The sequence below is a fragment of the Panthera onca genome, chromosome E2 (genome assembly GCF_046562875.1).
Source record: "Panthera onca isolate mPanOnc1 chromosome E2, mPanOnc1 haplotype 2, whole genome shotgun sequence".
Classification (NCBI taxonomy): Eukaryota; Metazoa; Chordata; class Mammalia; order Carnivora; family Felidae; genus Panthera; species Panthera onca.
This window is the reverse complement of record NC_138353.1, coordinates 46142754-46167557: the sequence shown is the minus strand read 5'-3', so window position 1 is coordinate 46167557 and position 24804 is coordinate 46142754. Positions and strand designations below refer to the sequence as shown.

At 46.0% G+C, this 24804-nt stretch overlaps 1 protein-coding gene across 6 annotated transcripts in view; it reads right to left on the bottom strand.

Annotated features, from left to right (window-relative positions):
* ZFHX3 (zinc finger homeobox 3) overlaps window positions 1-24804 on the bottom strand; it is a 250541-nt gene that overhangs the window by 76254 nt on the left and 149483 nt on the right. For all 6 annotated transcript variants that reach the window (XR_013552520.1, XM_060650282.2, XM_060650277.2 and 3 more), the window contains one exon: window positions 23036-23267. Coding sequence is in view for 5 of the 6 variants with exons in the window: in XM_060650282.2 (XP_060506265.2) it covers window positions 23036-23267 (232 nt within the window). In the remaining variant the exon portion in view is untranslated. The remainder of the gene's footprint in view (window positions 1-23035; window positions 23268-24804) is intronic.

The window sequence follows — 24804 nt, the reverse complement described above, 5'->3', positions numbered from 1 at the left end:
CTCTCACATAAGTAACAGCACAGAGTAAACCGAATCCCCAGGATGAGGGCGGACACCCTATTCTGGGTGAGCTCAAGCGCTGCCACATGGGCATCCCTGAGGCCCCCGATGCAAGAACAGATCATTCCCTGGATCTCAGACCAGTCCTCAAAATCTGTAAAAAGAGAGAACTTTCCCCACTCACACATACGTTTCACTACACCAGTGAATCCCTTACACCCTCAGGAATTTCAGTCCCAGGAGAGCAGGAGGACAATCCAGGCCTACGGCAGCTCCAGATGTTTGCTGCAAACCAGAGTCCAGGACTGGAAGAAAATTCTCTCTGAAAAAGTGAAATCACCAAGATGCAAAAGATACAGGAATGTGAAAGTCCTTTATGATTTAAAGATTTCACACAGGAATAGAGGTAACTATTTTCTGACTCAGTTTCTGTGTCTTCACTTCCTGAGAGAGAAACCTCTACGCGGACAAGGTGTAAACTGTGCTTCCCACAGGTGAATCCAGCCATGTCAGGCCACTCCTCGTCTCAGAGCATCCAAACCCCCAACCCTGGGCCTGCTGCCAGAGGTAGGTCTAGTGAACTGTGCTACCTGCCACCTCTTCCCCAGGACATGCCAGCTACACCAGCCTTCCTCCTGCCCCAGGGCTCTTGCACCAGCGAGGCCCTCAGTCTGCCACCCCATGCTCACCACCACATCTGCACGGCTCTGAAGATGCCTGGCACAGAGGAAGCTTCATTAAATACACACTAGAAAATATACAGGCATATGTACAGACACAACCACAACATTATTTAGTAGCAACTCAAATTCCTATTGTATTTGTATGCAGTATACTTGTAAGCAGTTGTGAAGGTGTGCTTACCCCCTGTCTTAGGAAGATGCAAAGTATTCCTGTGCCACTCCAATAGTTTAAGCATTAGATCTTGGAAATGGGTTGTCACGTATCAAAAGGCATGTACTTAAAACTTTGAAAGCTTCCTATAAACTTGTGAATGAAGTGCCGAATCGTGTGGGTAGCAAGGCATTTACCTCTCAGGTGGCCCGTGTTCCCTTGACCCTCTCTTCTTGGCCAACAATTGCTCCTAAGTCACACTGACGGTGCACATTAGGGCTACCAAACCCCAGTTCCAACACCTGTGGCCTAAGTCAGCATCCGTACCAAGAATGAAAGCCATCAATCATCCACACGGCAACAAGCTATTTGGAAACATCCAGCTAGAGTTTGAAGATGGAGCCTACGGGGACCCAGTGGAAGTGGTGTTCAGTCTGTGGGCCGTGATGATGTTCCCTGAAGAATGACAGTCTCCGGAATCATGGCGGATGTGAATGACGATGGTGGGGGGCGGGGGGGGGGGGTCAGTGTATTCCCAGCTGGGAGAGTCTGAGCAGGCATCAGGTGAGGCCAACATTTGTCTGCCTATCAGATTATTTTAAAAAGTGGATTCTGCATTCTTTCCTACCCTCAGGCCAGTGAAAGCCAGCTGAATGACCTTAATCAACTATATTAAATAGCAAATGGAACATTAGCATAAGAACCTAAAAGTTTTTACATTCTCAAAATGAACCCATGACTTGAAGGCCTCCTACCACCAGGTATTCTCAGGTGACTACCTGTATCCAAGCAGGGCTGGAATCGAATGACAAGACCAAGGACCGGGCCATGGACCAGGCAGGCCAAAAGGCGAAGAGGCCAAGGGGAAGAAGGCATTTGTGGCAGAATCTCACTGAGGTCCTATCACTGTAATCCAGGTGGGTGCTCACCCCACAAACAAGCACACTAGGTCCTGAGTTAGGCCATGGGTGCTTCAGATAAGCCTTCCCCTTGAAGGTGGCTCCATTCCGGGTCATGTCAACCACGTGGGCTGTGACAAACCTTTGTGAGCACTGCTGCATTGATTGCTCTCTAATGAGTGTTAAAAATGACCTCAGGCCTTGCCCCCACCCAATGTGCCGAGGGCAGGAGCCAAGACCCAGAGTCTATAGGATGGGGTACAAGGAACAGCGAGAGGGCAGGCTTTTCGATGCTGAGATGGAAGGGGCCTCTCACTGCCTCTGACTGGCCAAGGAGGCAGGTCACCACTGTGATCAGGGTTACCTCCAACCCACAACAAAGTCTTCCACCATCAGGGCTGGCTCTTCCCAAATCCACCACTGATGAAGGCCCTGATATGTGCCGGAAAGGCCCTCTGTGGAGCTGTGTGGCTGTGGGCCAAGGACATGCTTGTTTGAAGCCTGAAAGCTGGAGTGCGGCTTCCCTTGCCCTCAAGGATAGAGGAAATGCCACCTTGAAGATTGTGCAAAACCCCAGGGCGGCCATGAGTGGGAGAGGCAGACCCAGGGCTTCCCCAAGCACAACCAACATGAGACCCCTCCCACAGGAAGGAAATGGGTGTACTGAAACTTCAGACCAGAAAGATAATGCGATGCTTCCGGCCATGAGAAGCCCAAAGTGGCGAGAGGGGGAAAAAAAGGAACAAAGAAATCATTGTGGACAGATAAAATGAAAATCTGGCAGGGCTCTGTCCTAACAAATGATCCAAAAGTGAACTGAGACTAACTTTTCTCCCTTGGCAAATGTACTGTAGGTCAAGGCACAGTGCCTGGAAGAGAGAGAACCGAAGAGGGAAAGAAATGGAAGGAGAGAGACCAAGGTTCAGAAAGAATGTGCCAGGTGTCATGCTAACGTACATTCTCTCACTTAACTGCCACAGGAGAATTAATGAGACAGACCTCCAAGATGTGCACGGCCATCTCCTTCCACAGATGAAAGATCTAATACTTTAGAGGTGTGCAGTTGGGATCCTGAAGTAAACATGCAAAATCTGTCATATGTATGCATTTTTTTCTCGGGTGAAGGATCATTTCATTCATCAGGTTACCTGAAAAGGTCATGAATCTCGGGGTTATGTAACTTGACCAAGGTCAGCCAGTTCAGAAAGGCTGGGATCTAATTTCTCATGTAACTTTTTTATTAATGTTTATTTATTTATAAACATTATTTATTGAGAGAGAGAGAGAGAGAGAGAGAGAGAGAGAGAGAACGTGCACAAGCAGGCAAGGGGCAGAGACAGGGAGACACAGAATCTGAGGCAGGCTCCAGGCTCTGAGCTGTCAGCACAGAGCCCAACACGGGGCTCAAACCCACAAACCATGAGATCAAGACTTGAGCTGAAGTTGGATGCTTAGCCAACTGAGCCACCCAGGTGCCCCTAAATTCCTATGTAACTTTTAAAAAGCTCAGGGTGCCTGGGTGGCTCAGTTGGTTGAGCATCCAACTCTTGATTTCGGCTCAGGTCATGATCCCAGGGTCATGGGATTGAGCCCCACATTGGGCTTTACACTGAGTATGGAGCCTACTTAAGATTCTCTCTGTCTCCTCTCTCCCCACCCCCCCCCCAACCACCCCTCACCCCTGCTTGTGTGCTCTCTCTCTAAAAGAAAAAAAAAAATTAAAACAAATAAATAAAAGCTCTTGCAAACAGGACTGATCTGAGAGTTTCCAATGTTCACTGGCATGTGAAAGGAAGGAAAAGAACCAGAGAAGGTTATCCTCAGAGTTTCAGGAGCTGCAGAAGGAAATGGGACGGACACTGGGTCACAGAACAATGTATGAAGACATTCATGGGCCTTTCCATTTTATTCTAGAGGATGTTCAAAGCAATTTCACCTCTTTGAACACATTCAAAGTCACAGAAGTGACGTTTTTTCATGGAACCCAACGGGGCAGCCCTACCCATCACTGACACAGGCACAGACACATTAACCTACAGTCACAGCTCTAGCTGATGCCAAAAAATGACCTGGGAATGACAGAAGAAGCAGTAAATATCCACATTCCCTAAATTACAGTCTTTCTGGAAGGAAGTTCTCAAAAAACATGAAAGGTCATTATCTCTGCAGAGGGGAATATCTTATCCTCAGGGTTGTGCGATTTCCCAACCCACCCCCGCCCATACAACATGGCATTTTTAAACGTCATAAGCATTTATTGATTTCTCAATTTTGGAGGAGCGCTGCACATACACTAATTAAAAATGCACTTCATTGACATGAATTTTTCCCAGCAATGGGCTGAACAGAAATGACCTGGAGGATCCAGGGTTGAGTCTCACTAACCCAGCATGAGACCATCCAGTTGGCCTTCTCAGCACCAGCCTGGAACATATCTGAAGCCTATCATCTGTGACCTTGCTGAGAGGAGTAATTCTACTCTGCAAAGAAAATGATGGCAGAGTAGCATATTATGTGATTACCCTGGGTACTTACACTAAATGCAGAAAAACCAGCAATTTTAAGCAGAGTAAGGGCAAAGTCTAGAATGGCATCACCCAGATAAAAGAACCCTAGAAATGCGCACCTTATCAAATAAAGAGGTGTACTTGGTGTAATTCAGAGTAGGAAGACAAAGTGGTATTTGTACATTGTGTGTGCCCACACCTTTTCCATGCAGGGGACAGAAGGACACAGGAAACACCTTTTGGAAGACAAAACACGCCCAAGCCTGAAGGCTGTCAGGAGATATACCAGGACCCCACGAGCTAGTGCCCTCTGAAGTCAATAAGCAGTTGGACTCTTCTTCTATTTATTGCTGACACACCTGTTTAAACCTGGAATCCGCATGTATTTGGGTGGCATATCTGTTTTTGCTCATGTGGTCACTTCCTGTCAACTTTGTGGCCAAGGTAAAAAGTAACAGATCCAGGAAGAGTAGGATCTTTTGCAGAAACAAAAGAGAAGGGGGGGGCGCCTGGTACCTCCGTTGGTTGAGCCTCTGACTCTTGGTTTCAGCTCAGGTCATGATCTCACGGTTGATGGGACGGAGCCCTGCGTCAGGCTCTATACTGGGCACGGAGCCTGCTTGGGATTCTGCCTCTCTCTGACCCTCCCCTGCTCGTGCTCACGTTCTCTCTCTCAAAACAAATAAATGAACATTAAAAAAGAAAAAGAAACCAAAGAGAAGTGACATTGTACATGACCAGGCACTTTCTTCTCAAGGCAGCAGCTCTCCCAACCATAACCCAGGTCCATGCACCGACTTGTTCATGGTGGTTTTTCTGGGCTAGTGCTCACTAATCATCAAAAGGGTTGGATGACTGTGGTGGCAGGAAAAAGACAACAATAGCAACAAGAACAGAGCAGAGTAAGTGTGTGGGACAGAAGGCTCAGAGCCCACTGCAGCATCCATAGGAATCCAGCAAGATGGCACCCAAGTAGCTCACTGGCTGAGCTACTAATCGACAGGAGAGATCCAGGATCAGGTACTGGTGAAAGAAGTAGCATAACACACGGTCGCTGCTCCACAGAGGTTTAAGATTCCAGGGATGAACAGTAAGAAAGTATTAAACAGCCGAACAAGGTTGTCAAACTTTTCTGAACAGTAAGAGATAAACAGCACTTAATTATAATTATGTGCAAGACTCTGTGGTACTAGTTAAGCGTTATATTCACTTAGAAGAGTAGGAGATGAGGGAAGAATTTGTGGTTTTAATGGTAGCATCCTCTTCTTGCTCCTTTCTTACCCACACTGGCTTCTCAACTTGCTGTCTCCCATTTAGAGCATCAGGACCCACCTCGGTACCCACATTAGACACCTTAGCTGCTTTCTCCCTATTTCTTCCACATGGAACCACATCCACAGCAGCAAGTATCTCAACCCTTCCACCAGCCCAGATCCTCCCTCATCTTTTACCTTACATGAGGTTCGCCATCACTATCAAATATCACTAAAAGTAAGTAATCAATGAAGAGACAAATCAGTAGCATGTCCCTCCTGATAGAATGGCTCTAGGAAGAACATGTCATTTTTCTGGAATTTCTACCATAACACAAAACCAGATTCTAATGATAAGGAAACACCAGACGAACCTACATTGAAGGACACCTACAAAATAATGGATCTGTACTCATCAAATATTTTGAGGTTGTAAAAGAAAAACAAAAGACTGAGGAACTATTCCAGATTCAAGGATGTTAGAAAGGGCAGATGAATACTGCTAGTGATCTGGGATCTTCTTTCATGGAAAGCGCGTTACTGGGAAAATTTGAGCAAGATCTGTAGATTATCAAAAAGTTTGGTATCAATGCTATTTTCTGATTTGGGTAATCTCTGCGTGCTTGCTTAAGATGGTGTTCCTGTTCTTAGAAGATATACACTAACCTATTGAGAGACCAAAGAGCACCATGTCTGAAATCTACTCTGAAATGGTACAGAACAACAACAATGTGCGTATCTGCATCTATCCGTTACACAAGTAGGGAGTGAAAGGGTGTGAAACAGAGAGTTTGATAAAGCAAATGTAGTAAAAGTTAAAATTTGGAAATCTGGATAAAGGCATGTAAGAATTCTTTTTAGTCTTTACTGTAAGCCTAAAATTCTTTCACAATAAAAATTTTTTGAAAGTACAAATTTAAAATGAAATACACGAAGATTCCTAACACCTCTAGTGCAATTATATAATTTTTCTATTGTTAAGTATTTCCAATTATACACATTACTACATAAATATTTTAGATTGCATGGAAATTTCATTTACTATTTGTTGTTTTCACGCTACTAATGAAAATATTAAATAAAAACAGAGCTCTCACCAGCATTTGGAGTTCCCCTCAACACAAACACCTCAGAAATCAATGTATTATTCCTATTTATTAGTCTTTGTTTTAGCCAAGATTCAGCACATGTGAAGGTTTAACACATGCAAAAATTTCTCTTGAGGCTCTAAATTTGATTAGGTCCTAGGAACACAGGAGTTTCTGTGTTTTTGTTTTTAATAAATCTATGATATTCACACTTGTAATTCTGTCTTTCTTTTAAAAAAGTAGACTGGCATGGTAGATGGGAAAGCAGACAAAGCTAGATACAAAAGATGGAAGAAAATGGGACTACAACTGTTGATCTTGGCCCAACATCCTTTCGCTAGCTACAATGATCTGCTCACTGCCCCTTGAACTCCTCAACCAAACTCCTGAACTCCAACACCCCTGGGTCCTCTTCTTCAGCCTGCTCCTACCATCCATCCTTCCAGGAACAGGTAGGTCTACTCCTTGGAGCTTCCCCAGTTATTCAGCTCAAGAATTCCTCACACCTTGGACTGTCCAGGATATTTATTGCCCTGCCCTACTACCTCGTAATTACAGAAGGTCATCTTGAATCCTGTTAATCTTGTATGTGGGTGTGTGTCTCATATCCCCAAAAAAGATCACAGGCAGGGATCATTTCTTCTACTCTTTTATAATCTCTCACAGAAATGAGCATTTACAACTAACAGGTGCTTAACAAACAGCTGCAAAGCTCCACATGCCCCAGTGTTTCCAATGCAAGAATGGAGGAAATAGTTACCACTGAGTAACATTGAAAGAATGCTTAGGGAGAGCAGTGAATGTTTCTGAAGTACATTTACAGTCCCCAGAATATAAGTTTGCATTTGTACAATACAACTTCCTTTTTCAATGAGAATTCATGTACGTTATTTCATTTTATCTTATTAGTATGATGGGATCTGTTCTTGATGAATCCATAGTACTATGGTTACTTATCATCATTCCATTATCATTACATGTTTATAGATTTTCCCCTTTATTACTCATTTTATTTTTTCCATCAAGCATATTTCAGATATGAGGTAGTAATTACCAAGTTCTCCACTCCTTACACTTAAAGTTTGCCATTTTCCCCCGATTATAAAGGCAGTAAGTGCCTATTGTTGATAATCTTGAAAATACAAAGAAGTATGAAGGAAATAAAAATCACCCACAATCAGTGGTAACATCTTAGTATATTTATATACATTTTAAAGGGAACGAGGACAATTACATACAATTTTGTGTCTTGCTTCCCTAGTGAGTTTCATCCATATCCTTAAATATTAATCAAGAACATTATTCCTAATGGCTACCCAGATTTCCACCACATAATCATAACAGTTTACTTCATCCCCTCCTTATCTTTTAAAAGATGTGTGGCAGAGACTCCTAATTGCCTTCATAATAACTGCTCTTCCTGGGTTAACCGAACACTCATAATTTGGAGTGGCAATAGCCCTGTTAAGAACGGCATCACCCAGTCTCTACAGTACTGGGAGGGTCATGTGACCAAGTTCCAGCCAATGAGATGCAAGAGGAGGCAAGTGGGTGTGGTTTTGTGGCAACCTCTTTAAAGAACGTGATGGAGCAGCCACGTGGAGCCGGTGAAGATGGCTGCGTGGAGAGAGGGAAGGAAGGTGCAGTGGATGCCTTCCCTCCTGCATTCAACTGCCCTCCTCTCAAGTCAGTTATGTCAAGGAAAATGAAAACTCATTCGTTTAATCCACTCTTGGCGTATCTCTCCGTAAGTCGCAGCTTAATGCTGTGCGATAAAATAATATTTTTGTCTGTTTCCCCGCCTTCTACTATCTTCATCGTCTACATAACTTGAAAAAATACAGGACCAAGCCCTCCGACACTATCCAGATTGTGTGAGCAACGTGAGACAGCAGTCCGGCAGAAGGGACTGGCACCAAGGGTTGCCTAACCTGTGGATAACAAGCCCTACTCAAGAAGCTCACTCAGAATGATGTGGGCGTTTGTTCGTTTCTACTGTTCCTGCAACTGAGAGTGACCAAGAAAGCTGCCCCTCACTGGCTCAAGTAACTCCCATAAAAGAATTCCAAAGTTACAGGCTGCTTGTCGGCTTGGCACATTCTCCCACCTGGAACTCAGCCAGCAGGGCGGGGCAGATGCCTGCAAGCTTGGAAGTGGTCTGGGCTCCCAGTCTCTTTAGGAGAAACCTGGCTGGGTCTGAACTCAGCCCTCACCCAACACAGCTCCTGCTGGAAGCCCCAGCACTACCAACCATAGCCCAGAAGCCCAGGGGGTCCCCAGGCCCCAAAGGAGCCTTGATGTAATACATGACCGACTACACGGCCTGCTAGGGACCAGGACATTCACTCACACAACCAACTGGGTCAAAGCCTTGATGCAATTTCTGCTTGGTTCAAAGAACCAGAATCACAGCTGCCCCTAGAAAAGCTGCTTCTGTACTGATGACCAACCCACTTGCCCCATAAAAACAGCAGACAAAGTACTATAAACCCTCACGTAGCCAAAACTTCAAGCCTGGGATGTATTAGGGCTCAGGGAACTACCTGCTTAAGTCAGGTTTAACGAGATGACAATGCTTTAATCCCGATGCTTAAAGAAATGGCTGAAGTGTGCAAGTCAAGTTTCCGGCCTTCGTGAGAACAGAACGGTGAATGCAATTTCACCATTCTCAGGGGGTGCCCCGGCCTGACTGGTCTTGGCACCAGGATACCCAGCACTCATGCCTCTGCAGAGTTTCGTAGCCATGGAGGACAGGGTAGACTGCGCTGACTCTGGGGTGCCTCCAGCCCACATCCAGGGGATGCCAGACAAATGAATTCACTTTGAAACAAGCTTACTTTACTGCCCCAAAGGGAAAATGGGCCAAAAGTCCTGTTAAACTGGGGTCCTACCTACTCATTTATGGGACAGTGTTCCTGTTCAAACACTAAAGACGAGGGATATTTCATAAAGCGCATGTGGCACAACCTCAGAGGTTTTGGCCTAAAGTGAGTCTTCAGATTATCTGGGTTCAAATATTTCACTGCTTTGATAAGGGGTTCGAAGAGTCTAACAGAAGAAAATTCTATCATTCTCTATAAATTTAGATTTCTGGCTTGGGGATCCAGTCCACTTGGGAACCAAGTGGGGTGAGATAACAGTGGCCGCGTTCTCTCTTTCTGTTTCATGAAAGCCATGAGCTGCCCATGGTAAGGGAGCACTAGAGGTGGAGGGGAGCTCATGAGATGCCAGCCACATGTCAGAGTTGTCACAGCACGCCCTGGTCAGCCCGTTGTCCCCTGACTTCCAACCACTTCCTCCCCACGTGATGCCACCCATTAGAGAGTTTTATTAACCAAATGCTTGAGGGTTTCTGTCTATTTATGTCACCTCCTCTTCTCTCCCTTCTGTCCTAGCAGGGCACGTTGGGAAAAAAAAAAGTTATGATAAACTTTAATAAAAACAAAATTAAAATGATTAAACCTTTCATATCCTTTAGAGATAATCTCTCTTGTGCCGGCTGGTCAAATCTGGAAGAAAGCAAATGCAATCCAATCCATCCCCTACCCCAACCAAAGGAAACAAACAGAAAAGGCTGCCTGTGGCCAGATTTTTAAAATAAATTAAATTTGTCCTCACACACGGCAGCCAGGTGTGGCTGAAAAATTCTTTCCGAATATCCGTGATATATACCAACATCCTTCCCCACCCCCAGAGGTCTTTCAACATGAGCCTGACAATCCTGAGGGGAGAGAGACCCTGAGGGGGTTGGAGTGGCCCTAAAACGATTAAGGAAAAAGACTATTTCCCAATTAGCTATGTAAAACCTGTCTTACAAAAGGGACTAAAAGCCCTGTGTTTGTACACCATCTACGGGACACACACACACACACACACACACCAGTCCACATTCCTGATTAAAATAAAGCCCAGAGAAAACAGTACACCATAGTGCAAATCTCCCTGCTCTGATGTGTTGGAAGAAAGTCTTCAGATCCGCCTGAGATCTGGGCACATGTCCGTGGAGAATAAAATGGTTGCAGAATTAGATCAGGCCTGTCTGTCAAAGGCTGGCTAGACACGCAAGTCAGAGCTGGGTCACCGGCCCTTCCAGAATGGGATAATGACCTCTGGACACGCAGCACTGGGGACACCGAGGATCAAAGGTGTTAGGGCACTGAGCTCTTTTTGGGTTACAGTGGTAGGCAATGCAATGAAATTCCTGTCCTAGAGATACACATCGCAATCTTATACAACAAGTCCTGTGGAATGTGAACGCCCATCAGAAGAAGGTGCAGGACAGGAGGAGACGAAAGACTCGGGTGCTCTGCCTTGGTCATCCTAACACATACCCTGACCAGAGACAGTTTCTCATTCCTGCGTGTGGTGTTTACATTGTAGTAGAGACAACGCATCCTCAAGTCAAAAGGACAAGTCTTTCCTGTGCTTCACACTTAGGCAATGAGTCACCAGGAAAGGATTTTGTTTTTGGAAAAAAAGCTGCTGACCCCTGGGCTAAAGCAGAGGACTCCACAGTGCTATGTGGTAGGCAGAAGCCTCGAAGCAAGCAGTTCAGGGGTCAGTGGCGCCCCCCGATAACTACAGTCACCCCTCTCCTCCCTGCCTGGAGGGACAACTCTACTTGGGGGTGATGGAGAGGGAGACACCCTACATCTGGACTATGGTGGACATGCAAATTTCCACAACAACCTGATTAGTGTAAGTCATACTGTCCCCTCCGCTGCTCACACCTTGCCAATGACTTCCCATCTTGAGGGGAGGAAAATTCAAATCCCCCCACACACTGCCAAGGCCCCCAGGGGACTGGGCTGCTTGAACCACACCTCCCAGCCCTCTGCCTCCTCCCCAGCCCTCTGCCCACCCTCAGCCCAGGGGCTTTGCACTTGCTGGACCTCTGCCAGGACTGCTCACATTTGCTGTCCTCTGCTCAGCTCCAATGTCGCCTCCCCAGAGAGACTTTTTCCGGGGCATCTTATATAAAACAACTCCACCAACTCACCCCACCCTGCCTTGCTCTATTTATTTGTATAGAACCTTGCACACCTGACATTCTGTATTTGTTTATTTGGTGTCTGACCACCACAACCCCGCCCCCCCACCCCGCAACTAGAGGGAGAAGTCCAGAATCCGTGTTCTCCTCCTGCTGGCAGATTCCCCAGAGCCTAGAGTGGTGCCTGGCCATGCTAAGGACATGTCCATCTTTGCAGGACTAAAGAGCTCCACCTCTGGACTCAAATCAGTCACATCTTCGCCAGCCAGCCAACGTTCTTTTCAAAGCAAGAAAGGTCAAACATGGTCTTTCCTCTATGGATTCCTTATCTTTACCTCTTCAGTTCCAAAGTCGTTAGCACCTGCCCAGCCTCTTTGTACTTCCCTATCCCACCCTTTTTCAAGAATCATGGCCCCATTTTTATTTTGTTCTGATTTTTACTGCCAATATAGTCTTTGTTGTTGCTCTGTTAATAATTCCAGACCTACCAACCCCAATTCCAGCTAATGTATACTACAAAATTCCAGCTATGACCATAAAAATGTCCAGGGTGGACACAAGTTTGCATGGCTGATGGCCAGACCACATCCTCATCTCAGCAGTGCCTCACAAGGTTCCTGTACTGGTGACAGGCTAGAACCCGTTCAAATAAAGACCCCTGGCCCAGGTGACTGGGTCAAAGCTGCCCTTTCCACTCTCTGGGGTTTCTCACTGCTTTGGGGACTGACTCAGAAAAGAGAAGCACAGAAGACCGTGAGTGTTAGCAAAGCCATGCAAACCACTGCCAAGTCTCAGAGAAGACCAAGGCTTGCACTCTGATGTCACAAATAACTGCTGCCCCTTTTCTCACCTCAGTCTCATGGGTTTCTCCACTTCTATACTGAGAATTAAGCAATGAACCACATTCCTTTCTAGGTATGAAAAGCCCTGTCCTGGGGCCAAAGAGCTACTTATCCCCTGGATGAGCCAGTCAACCCACAGCAAGGAAGGCAGGCACAGTGGGAAGAGTATTGCCCTGAGCCTCTGCTCCAACTCCCAGCTTTGCTGCTGTCTAGAGCTACAGTGTCCATGAGAACTTTCATCAGGGAAGGAAATATCTACTATCTGCAGGATCCAATATGGCAGCCACAAGTCACATGTGGCACTAAGCACAAATAGTCCAGAACACTGCAAACCTAGAGACGTGAGACATCTACACTTGGCTGTGAACTGGTGACCGGTCTCTGCTTTATGCTCCTGCAGTCAAGGAAGGCCCATCTGGAAGGTGGCTTTGAGGCCTGCATCCCAGGCTCACATTCAGAAAGATCAGGGTTGGGACTGAGGATGTGCCAGCCCTAGAGACACATGGGGATAGGCCCTCAGCGGAAGTTATTAAGGGTGAAAACGTCTGCCCTGGGACCTTTAGATAATGTCAAGCATGGAGCATTCAATACGGAGTAAGGCAAAATCAAAGAATAAAAGTTCCTTCAGGTACTTCCAGCAACCCAAATCCTTTGGATGGAAGCCCAACCAATTTACACCACACAGAATTCTCTACCGTAACAGGATGTGGAATATGGTAAGGCTCTGGATCTGGGGGCATTTACCCCAACCAGAGAAACAAAACAAAACAAAAGCAAAAAAACAAAAACAAAAACAAAAAACCAGGGCTACCCAACACTATCCACAAATCCGGTGAGTTCTGCTTGTCCATGAAAGTACCAGTGGGCAACAGTAAGGAGTCAGTATGGCTATAAATCCCTCTCACACAAACCTTCTACACCTTCTACACAACTGGCCTGCTGGAGCGCCCAACAAGGGCAAGTTCTACTGATGCTGAGAGTGTCACGTTTCACAGGCACGAAAATGTCCCTACAAAGGGCTGGCTGGTTGTTCCCTGGGGTTTCCCAGGAGGAGGTGTGAGTGGAGGCTGTGTCAGGACTGGTGAGAAAAAAATCACGGAGAGATGAGCTCAGCGGGCATGGTGTTCTGACCCGACTCTGTCCTGACGAGTTGCCTCCAGCACCTCTGCCTTCCTCTGGAGTCCCCTTCCAAGGAGCTGGCCCTGTTTCACCTGCCAGGGGCCTCAACAAGGACGGAGGATGGGAGCTGTGGAGGGTCTCCCCAACATTGGGTCACCTCTGTGTCCACCTCCACATCCCACCCTTCCCTCCACACCCAAAAGGACCATGTCAAAGAAGGAACATGAAACAGACTTCAAATGTCCTCAGAAAGCCCATGTTACAGACTGAATTGTGTTCCCCCAAAATTCATACATGGAAGCCCTAACCCCCAGTTCCTCAGGTGTGTCTGTGTTTGGAGACAGGGCCCTTGAAACACTGATCATATAAAAGGAGGCTCTTTGAGTAAAAGGAGCCCTAAACCAATCTGACTGGTGTCCTTTTAAATCCAGACAGACAGATAGCAGGGAGGTGCACACAGAGGACAGGCCACATGAGGACAGGAGGCAGCCATCTATAAGCCAAGGAGAGAGGCCTCAGGAGAAACCAAACCTGCCGATGACTTGATCTTGGGACTTTCAGCCTCCAGAACTGGGGGAAACACATTTCTCTTGGGTAAGCCAACCAGTCTATGATATTTTGTCATGGCAGCCCTAAGCCAAGTAAGGCAGTCCAGAAAGAAAAACTCTGTCCTGAGCTCAGGACTTTAAACCAATGGAAACAGTGGAAGAAAAGAACACAGATTCTTTTTTTGACTTCATGAGAAGACGACAGTTTGGGATCAAGTTTTAAGTTAAAACAACAGGTCTGTTCCAAGAAAAATCACACACTGTCCAATTTTTAATATTCTAATTAGAGCAAAGGTCAAGGATCTTTTAAAAGCAATCAATAGCTCCTTTTGTTAACATATACACCCAAGGTCTCAAGATAGTCTTGAGATATGAACTATAAAAAGCCCTTTAACATGCACTCTGCAAGATGCATCTTTAGAAAGTCCGATCAAACTCCCTCAACACTGCTAATAGGCTTACATGCTTATTTGAAGCATACCTCTCACACTGAGAAAAACCAAGAAAAGGAAGCAAAAAGAGAGAGAGAAAGAGCAATAAAGACTATACCCCATCCAGAATTGGCAGAAAGCAGGTGGTGGGTGGGTACCATATTCTTTAAAATGGAAGCCAAAGAACTTCATAAAAAGTGCAGCCCAAACCCAGCCTGGGCCTGCCATAATTCTAAGGAATCCCAGTGAGGACCTCAACACTTTGTCAACTATTCTATAAATATAAGTTATGTAAAAAGAACTTTCTCAACTGTTCTATAAATCTATACTGTCCAATGAGGTAGCCATGAGCCACATGTCATACCAAGCACTTGAAATTTGGCTAGTATGACAGAGACACTGAATATTTTAAAAAGTTTATTTAGTGTGTGTGTGTGTGTGTGTGTGTGTGTGTGTGTGTGTGTGTGGAGAGGGGAGAGAGGGAGAGGGAGAGGGAGAGGGAGAGAGGGAGAGGGAGAGGGAGAGAGGGAGAGAGAGAACGTGCACGTGTACAAGCGAGGGAGGGGCAGAGAGAAGGAGAGGCAGAATCCCAAGCAGGCTTCACATCATCAATGCAGAACCTGATGCAGGACTCGAACTCACGAATGATGAGATCATGACCTGAGCTGAGATCCAGTTGGCTGCCTAACCCGCTGAACCACCCAGGTGCCCCAAGAAACTGAATTTAAAATTTTTATGTAACTTTAATTAATTTAAACTTAAATAGCCACATATGGCCATGACTACCATACTAGATGGGCAGGCATGGATCTGGAGACGTTCACTTTGCTCTCAAGGGATCTAGAAACCCAACGACCACGGAACTAAGGACAGTGCTTATACTGATCTGGAAAGACACAACACTTTTCATTTCTAGTCAATGTGTAAAAAAAAATCATATGAAACTATAATTCTCATAATTGGGTCACAGTTTGAAGGGGGTTCCTTAATATCTGTAAGTCTGAGAAGCCTTTGAGCTATTTCTGTAAGCAAAGAGATGCATGTTCTATTTTCCTCCCTGGCCCCCAACCAAGGTCAGGAACAAGTTTAATATAGAATATAAGTAGCCCAAGATATGGATCCTTTGCACATTTCTAAAGGCAAAGCAAACACAAGCCATTACTTCTCTTGAAAACTACATTTGAGCAATACAAGAGGTACTAAGTGCCGAGGCTGGGGTGAGGGATGCACACACAGGGCCACTGTGTCCTGCTACAGTGGTCATCACCAGGCCCCTCCCTTCCAGTGAAATCCCCAAACCCCAACCGACCCAGCAAGAACACCCACTCACTGGCTAACAATCCTTGTTCACCTGAAGGTCAAGTTTCAAACTTTCAAGTTCCTTAGATACCCCTTTTCAAAGGTGACTTGGCATAAAGGTTTCGCTAAAATAACACTTGGTGTGATATGATATTCTAAGTTTCCCCCGGGGGTTCCTGTGTTTCTGGGCTCTCTAGCACGCTCATATCCCTCAATAGGGCACCATCCAATACTGACTCAACACACACACACACACACACACACACACACACACACACACACCCCTCCTAATTCCAGTAACCACCAGCAGGTCCCTGTTTTTTTTTCCTTTTTGCAGTGCTCCTTGTTACCACCCTCCCTAGAAGAGAGTGGCCATGGTATTGCTGCCTCCCAGAGTGGGCAGCACTAGGTGGCCATGAGGACACACACTACTACCTACCCCAGAGGACAGTATGGAAGACAACCTAGAGCCCCCAACCAAGAACAAGGCTAAGTGGCCCACAATGTGTAGCCACACGTATAGCCCATTGTACAGGGCAACGTATGCTCCAGATTTATATAGTAAAATAAAACAAACAGACAAACAAATCCCTGGTAGCTTTGATCAGCTCATAAAAATAAATCAACTAGTGAATGGCAGATCTAGAATATGAAAGGGCGAATGAATAAGCATCACTGCAACTCAGGCTACTGCAGCCAGGTTTTGGATAATATCTGAAAGGTCCATGTCTGGATGTGGATGTGAGCCTCTCCTGCAAAAGACAGAGAGGAAAGAGATTACATGCGAGGTTGGAGACTCTGGACCCACTGCCCAAGCCACTGGTGTCATGACATCTCACCCTCTTCGGAGAGACCCTTCCAGACCAGAACATGGGACGGCAATAAAACCACATTTAGACGTGTCCACCTTCCAAAAGACCAGATCATTAGCATATTTTGCAGAGAGCAAGCAGGAAAGTTTAATTGCCCTTAATTACCCAGTTCGAGAAGGCTCCTAGATAATGGCTCTCAGATTTCTTGCCTGGCATCGACATAATTTCCCTGACTCTGGCTTCATTATATTCCTAACTTAGAAGCGACGGCCTCTCCAAGATGCCTTTCCATAACAGACGCTGAAATTCAAGGGAAGGCTGGACCATCCCCACAAAGGTTTCTTGTATGAAGAGTCAGATCCTCGGCGTCCACACTGGGCTGATGCATGTGCGGGATGTGGGAGGAGGGAAGGGGAGGGCACACTAGCATATACTTACAGGAAGGACTAAGACAAGGAATATGTAATCAGAAGCCATCACAATTACAAATGTAAATGAACAGGCAATTGGCGCTGACCTTTGTAGATTGTTAGAGGACTAATTAAGGCAAATCAGAAAATCTGTTCCAACAGAAAAACAAGACGGTGTATATACCCTAAGAACTACTCCTGTCCTCGCCATGTAGATGCAAAATGCAAGAGAATCAGACGGTAATCAAACTATGTATGCTTTACAGTGACAAACAGAAAAGTGTCTCTACAACAAAAGACAACCAAGATTTACTCTTTGGTATGTTCTTAGCAATTGTGTTAGTATCTGTGTGTATACGTGCCATCAATATCGGAGTCCTGCCATGTGCCTGACACTCTCTTAGATTCCACGTTAAGTAGATCCCACCCATGAAACAGCCAGAGACACCAATTACAAACTTTGCTGAGAATGGTTATTTTAAAAGCTTTAAGAAAAATACTTTTACAAAATAGAATCAAATTAATCAAACTAACAGAACCAAATCATGTTATTCTATAAACTCCATTTTTCCTTTAACGGTATTATGCCCTCTTTCACGCTGACACATAATGATCTCTCTTTATCCGTGCGTTGTGAAGCATCTTTCCAAAAAGCACACTGAGGTTTATAATCCTATTGTCCAAACAGTCCTTATCAGAGAATATATTTAACACACAGTCATATTTTTCCGCTCCTCTGTAATACATAAAATTTCACTCACTCCAATCTGTTGTGATTTCTTTTACATGTAATGTCTTTAGTTGGAAATATTTTTATCCCTATACCTTTTCCCAAGTCCCAACAACAAGACATACCATAAAAAGGCGAAAAAAAAAAAAAAAGAACACAGCTGTTTGGTTTTACAAAAACAATGTTTTGGAATTACAGAACTGGCCTTAACATATTTCAGTGCTATGAGAAAAATTACTCTAAAATTGCATATAATTTAGCTACTTATAGAAAAAAGAGATGTACTTCATAGTTAGAAGGCAGCCTCATACCAATTTTGAAAAATAAAAACAGGACAAAATGAGAAAGTTTTGAAAAGAGAACATTTTCTTACTCTTTTAAGCTGCAGAAGTTAAAAGCAAAAACTCCCTGAAACATGGTATGAAAAAATGATCCATCAAGAGAAGCCAGTGAGTGTTTCAGAATAGGTTGTCACCAAATCCACATTATCACTTGGCAAACCTCTGCCTCCCGACCCCAGGAATTCACGACCTCGAGCGCCAAAGACGTGTCAGTGAAGGGGGATGCCAGCTTCCGCTCCAAACAAAATATTCTCTTAAACTCCAAAGAGCTGTGCCCTCTGTAAACTGAGTCATCATCTGGTTGCCTCGAATGCCTGGGCTGGCATATCCACCAGGGTATCCACATCAAGAGAGGAGAGGAAATGTCAGAGGCGTCTCCCGACTCATAAAAAGTCTTGAACATAGTCGGCGTGCAATCGAGAACCGTTAAATTACATCTGTGCAAAGTCTGGAGCTCTAGGACTATGTGCAAGAGAAAATAGTTAAGGCAAGGGTAAGACAGAAAAAAGGAAGAAGAGGAGGAGGAGGAGAGGCAGGCAGACAGGAGGAACACAAAGGGCCTCTTGTCTTCTAGAAGCCCAGGGCAATGATATAGTGAAATTAACTACAGCTTCACCCGGGAGCCAGAAATGCCTTTTTAATAAGCAAACGGGGAAGTGGTCCTTCACATGACCCACCTATGAGAGCTTTCAATCTTCCATGAGCTTCCAGTCGACTAAGGGGAAGTAAACAGCCAGTGCCAATAACGAAGAGCTAGAACTCAGTGTGTCAGCACTTAACAACGGGCCTTCTCTACCTCTACCTCTACCTGGTTGTGGGCACGAAATGAAAAGACCAAATCCCAAGAAAGTCCAGAGAACACTTGGTCTTGCAGAAAATGCACTCAAGCCCATTACCAAAAAACTGGGCAGGAAGGCAGAGGGGAAACTTCACCTGTTTAAATTACTTCCTTTTCTCTGAGCTGTATATTTCCAAGCCATTTTTTAAATGGGAAGTCCCACTGTGTGTGTGTGTGTGTGTGTGTGTGTGAGTATGTGCGCACGTGCATGTGTGTGCCTGCCTGCCTGTCTAGTGTGGGGGTGACGTGGCAAGCATAAGCACACAACTATCACACTAGGTTAAAGACAATATGATACAGGGCCTGGCTTGCCCACGAGCATAAGGGTAAAGCCTCGCACAAGCAGGACCACGCAGGGGGCAGTGGTGTACTATCAGCACACCTCCAGCAGCTGACACTTAGCCCTTTGGTGCAGGGCAGGGCCTAGGTGTTTTATGTTCGGCCACGAGGCCTCTCAAGGGCTTATGCGATCAGTGACAGGTGTGAATCCTGGCCGCTACCACAAAGTTCTGAAGGGCGGAGGAGAGCTTCACCGTGTGTCCTTCTCCATACTTACAGATTCATGTGGGTTGGAAGGCTACATGGCGAACTTGACTGACTGGAAAACATACTGGCTTTAAGTTAACAAGGAAAATCTGAAGAGATTTTTTTTGTCAACCACAGGGAAGAAACTATTCTAGAGTTCTCTCCATCAGCCGCAGCAAGAGGAGTCTGGATACCTGTGGAAAGAAGGTGTTGGGGGACTGGGGTTGGAGGTCCTGAGTTCAGAGAAGGAAGTTATTTCTTTTGGACAACTTTCCAGTGTGTGGACAGCAGAGGCAGAAAGGAAAGAAGAAAGAACACCATCATTTAACTAGCTGTTGACAGAAGGCCAGAGTAGAAAACTCTAGACAGCACACCATTTACACGCAGTTTATAGTTAGAACAAGCAGGGGTCCCCAAAAGGTGTTCGAAGACCTCCCCGTGGCTTCCTTATGCTACACGAATGACGGTTCCAGTTGAACACTAATGTCCTGACCCCTACTTGAGAGAAGAGAAGATTGGGAATATTTGATAAAGTCTCTGTTGATAAATTTGAAGTTGATGACTTTGAGTGTCTTAAATTCACCTTTTCTTGAAAATATTCTCTCAAGAAGTTAGGAGCCAATCCCTATGGGGAAGGAGGACATATTTTAAAAGGAGTTGTCTTAAAGGGGTTTCTAAAATGGCACCAAGTTACTTTTACTGTCAACGTGAACATTACCTAAGAATTTGCCCTTTTGTCTTTAGTGAAGAGTATGGGTTCAGCCCGAATGTGTGAGGGAGGAGGGCGCAGGGTGGAGAGGGAGAGGGTAGAGAGCAAAAAACATGACTCCAGGCCAAAGACAATACAAAAGGATTTTGAAATACAGAAAGGAAGTCTATCATCTAGACTAAAGTTGCTCATACACTTCAGGGGGAAAAATAACTCTTAATACGCATTAAATGAGAGAAACCCAGAAGGCAATGGTGTAAGAAAGCAATTCCAGAGCGGACTGCATAAATAGAAGTATTACATTATAAAACAGGGAACTGTTTGTTCCAGTCCATAGACCCCGGGTGAAATGGCAGCTGTACACTATTTAGTTTGGGGCACCTCATTAATAAAAAGGGAATTCTGAGGAGAGTGAAAGAAAGAATTGAAGGGCGAAAGGGACCAGCTTTTAACAGAAGATTAAAACAATGACGTATGCAGAGCTGGGGGAGAAAAAAAAACAACCCTGAAATAAATAGGTCTGCATTTATGGATGGGACAGGAGAATCCTGTAAAATGGCTCCACAGCAAAATAATGCCAAGTGGCAGGATCAAACAGAGGCCAAAAGGCGGAAAACGGGGACCCCCACGGGCAGATGGCTCAACAGGCTGTGTTCGGGCACAGATGAGTCTGGGGTATTGGCCTCGCCCCTCATTCCTGAGCGCATAAAGGTGGAGGGACAGGGTCGGGCACCAAGAGGAAGCCCCCGAGATCACGGTATTTGAACTTGAACCAGAAGAGACATCTGAAAAACACAGGGGAAAGAACAGTCTTGCAGTGACCCAGAGGTGACAAGTTATGCTGGCACCCAAGAAATGACCCTGGTTCCTGAAGAAAGAAACTGGCCTCTCCATTTTGAGAATGAAACCTCAGCTACTCCAGCAGGGAGGGCGCATGCTCCCCCTTTCGTATAGCAGCTCACTCCATTTACGTAAAGAGACCAAAAAAGCAGCGAGGGGGTAGGGACAGGGGCAGGGAGCAGAGAGGTCTGGAGGGGCTCAGGAGGGACATCTCCAGGAAGAAACGAAGCTGACGGAACAACTGATCTGGCAGGGCCTTCAGAGACCAGGAAATGTCTACTCTGGCAGAAGGCTAGCCATTAATTAATCATAGATACCTAGCAAACCAGGGAAAATAAAAAGTTGTACAAGAAGGTAAATGAAATTATAAAACTCTACATGGCTCAGCTGTGATTAATATTTATAGAGTTAGAATAATGAAAACACTGAATATTAATATAACCCCAAATTATTATTTAATCATCATGGAAGATGAGGGGAGAGAAGACTGGGTATACAGCGGGGGCTGGGGAGTGTGATGTAGGGGGTCCAGGGGTGGTGTGCAGGGGAGTATATGGAGTCTGAGGTGTCCACGTGTGAGTTTGTGGATGGGTGTGTGTCAGTAGGAGTGTGTGGTTTGTAGAATGGAATGCTCGTGAAAGCCTCACCGTTTAGAGTAGAAAGCCAATAGATAATGTCTAAAACATAAAAAAAAAAAAAAAGAAATCAAAGCACATTAAGAAAGATGGAAATATGTAACAAAACAAACAACTAAAAGTTGAAAGCCATGGCTCTGGGCAAGGGGATGGGGGACGGGGAGGGTCATGCCATTTTTCTTAAGGTTTACATAACTTATTGCCTTTAAGAACTATAAAAATGTGAAATTAGATAAAATTAAGATTAAAAACTCCACAGAAATCAAGCTTTAAAGGACTGGGAGCCAAGGAACGGGGCCTAACTCCCAGATGATGCCAGAAGGTGGGGCAGGCCGAGGACCACGAGCCAGGGGCCAGGCTGGGAAGGATGGCCAAGAGAAACACCAGGACAGGACAGAAACACAACCTGGAAGCTCAAGGAAGGGAGCTTCAGCGTGGGGCCATGCAATACTTTCAGAGACCACAGAAAGAATAGAAGAAGGCCCAGCAGGTAGCTACAAGGTTGGGTAAATCCAAGGTCAATGGTGACCTCTCAAGGGTGGTTTGCTGATGCAGCGAGACAGGCTATGGTAAGCTGAGGCACCGGCTGGAGATGACAGATACAGGCTATTCTTTCAAGAACCTTGAAGATTCTATTGCAGAGAGAGAAGCAGGACACAGGATTGTGGGAGAGCTCTTGTTCTGTTGTTTTTAAAGAGGCCCTGATGCCCTGTGATTCCACAGTGAGAGAAAGGGAGTGGAAGGGCTGAAAACACAGAAGGAGGATTCTACCAGTGAGGTCCTGGTGGGAAAGAGAACCACAAAGAAGTGGAAGGGAGTGACGGAAAAAGGGGACTGTGGTGGGAGCCAGGAGCTGGCGAGGTTCCGCTGGAGGCCCCGACCCTGTGGAGAAGCAGGCAGCACCAGGCCATGACTCGCAGAGGCACCCTCAAACCCAACGGGAAAATGTTTAGAACAAGCGCAGGCTGTTCTGATCCTCTCTGAAGTTCATTCTCACACACTGGACTTGAGGCCACAAACTCTTATCCCTACCGGCGAGCAGGCCATAATTTAGCACTTGCTTTATGTCCATCTGGACCAATAAAGTGAATCCAGAGTAAGCACCGGAGGAATCTGGGGATAGGAGACACAACATCTCCAGTTGTCCTGCTCATTGGGCAGTGGCCTGTGACACCTGAAGAAAGTGAGGCGAAGTTCCTTCAGTTAAAAAAAAGAAAAAGAAAGAAAGGCAAGAAGGCACACAATGTTCCTACCAGAATACGATGGCCACCTGTGCGGTCGGTGATGGGACACGAGGACGAGCAGCAGCAGACCAAAGCCCTCGGGAGGTCCACACCGGGCCCCCACCAGAAACCACTCACCAACGGGCCCGTGAGACCACTCACCCGGATCGGTGGAGGGGCACCTGCGGATGGTGAAGATCTGCCCCAGGTCCTCGTCCTCCTCGGGAAGGCCCTTCTGCAGCCGCTGCAGCTTGCGCAGGCTCTCGCTGCGCTGGTGCTTCATGGAGCGCACGTGCTGGATGAGGTTCAGCTTGGCCTTGGTGGAGTAGTTGCACAGGACGCAGTGGTAATAGCAACTTTCGCCCTCCACTCCGCTCTCGTGCTGCTGCAGGTGCTGCGAGGGGCAGAGGAGAGGGACACGTCGTGGGTAAGCCACTGGAAGCCACCACCACCACGAGCCCACCCATTCCTGGCTGCAGCCCAGGGCGGAGATTCCTGGGAGGGGCTGTTCTGTCTTCCCCAACGTACCTTCTTCTCCAGCAGTGCTTCGAGGGCCAGCAGCCAGCAGACTCCCCTCCCCAACTCCCCCGAACGTCCCTTCCCTGGCGGCTTTCCACGCGGCTACTGATGCTGACAGTGCCGACCCTCCCCAGGTGACCTGGGTCTTCCTGGCACAATAATCCAAGGTTCTTCCTCAGACGCTCCAGAATGCCCCACTTTATTTAGATCAGGGTTTGCAAACAATGCCCTGTGGGCCCACTCCAACCTGCTGCCTAATTTTGTAAATAAAGTTTTAACAGAACACAGCCACATCCACGGATCTGCATATTAACGATGGCTGCTTTCCAAGCACCAGAGTCGAGTAGTTGCAACAGAGACAGCATGGGCCTCAAAGCCTCAAATATTACTACCTGGCTCTTTACAGAAAAAGTTAGCCAACCTCTGCTTTAGGTGATAGCCTATATGGTCACACTCCCTGCATAGAATCCTAGGTCAGTAACGCAGAGCCAAAGCTGTTGTCTGGCTTTTCCACAAGAATGACAGGTCAAGTTTTTATATTTAGAACCAGAGTCTATTAGGAGAACCTAAAATTAGGTTTTCCTTCGGATTAAAAACAAAAACAAAAAAAAACACAGAAAAATAAATTTCTCCAGACTGGTTGCCTGTCAACATCTGAAGGTCACTTGGCTTAGTGCATCAGATGGTCAAAATTACACTCTTGATTGTATTTGTGTGTTCTGATTCTAGAACAAGGAAGCCCAAAACGTGGCAGAAAGCAGACACACACAGGATTAAAGTGAGAGGTGCAAGAACAGGAGAGGTCATGGGAACAGTTAGCAGACCCCAGACTTCTGTGTACTGTAAAAGACGCGAAGATTATCCAAGGACAAAACTCACAAACTCTGTGTGCCTCTTTGAGAAAACGGTGAAAGGTATGGGCCCTTCTCACTAACAGCTGAGGAAGTAACAAGCTCCTGGTATAGAGAGGATAATCTCCTTCATTTCAAATGATCCCATTTTAGGAGAAGAGGGAATTTTTCTACTGGCTGCCCTTTATAAAGCAGGGCAAACAACTCCAATAAACTTAAGTGAATGACCCAAGGTCACCCAGCTACTTAGTGGGAGAGAGGGAACTAGGACCAGGGTCTCATGTTCCTCCAGCATCCCTGAGGAGGAGCAAACTCCGATAATGTGTTTTATGTGCTTGTGTTATTACCTGCCCTTTCCTCCTTCTCCCCACCCCATCTCCAGACCCCAGAGCCTGGCTCAAGAAGACACAGGGAAGACACAAAAAATGCCTCAGAACCACTTTGTGCTGTTCCTCTCCTTTCTGACCTGCATGTGCACACGCCAATGCCATGCTAACTGTTGCTCATCCTGCTTCAACAGCCTTCTTCTCTAGATTATAGCTTGAGACACTGAGAAGGCAG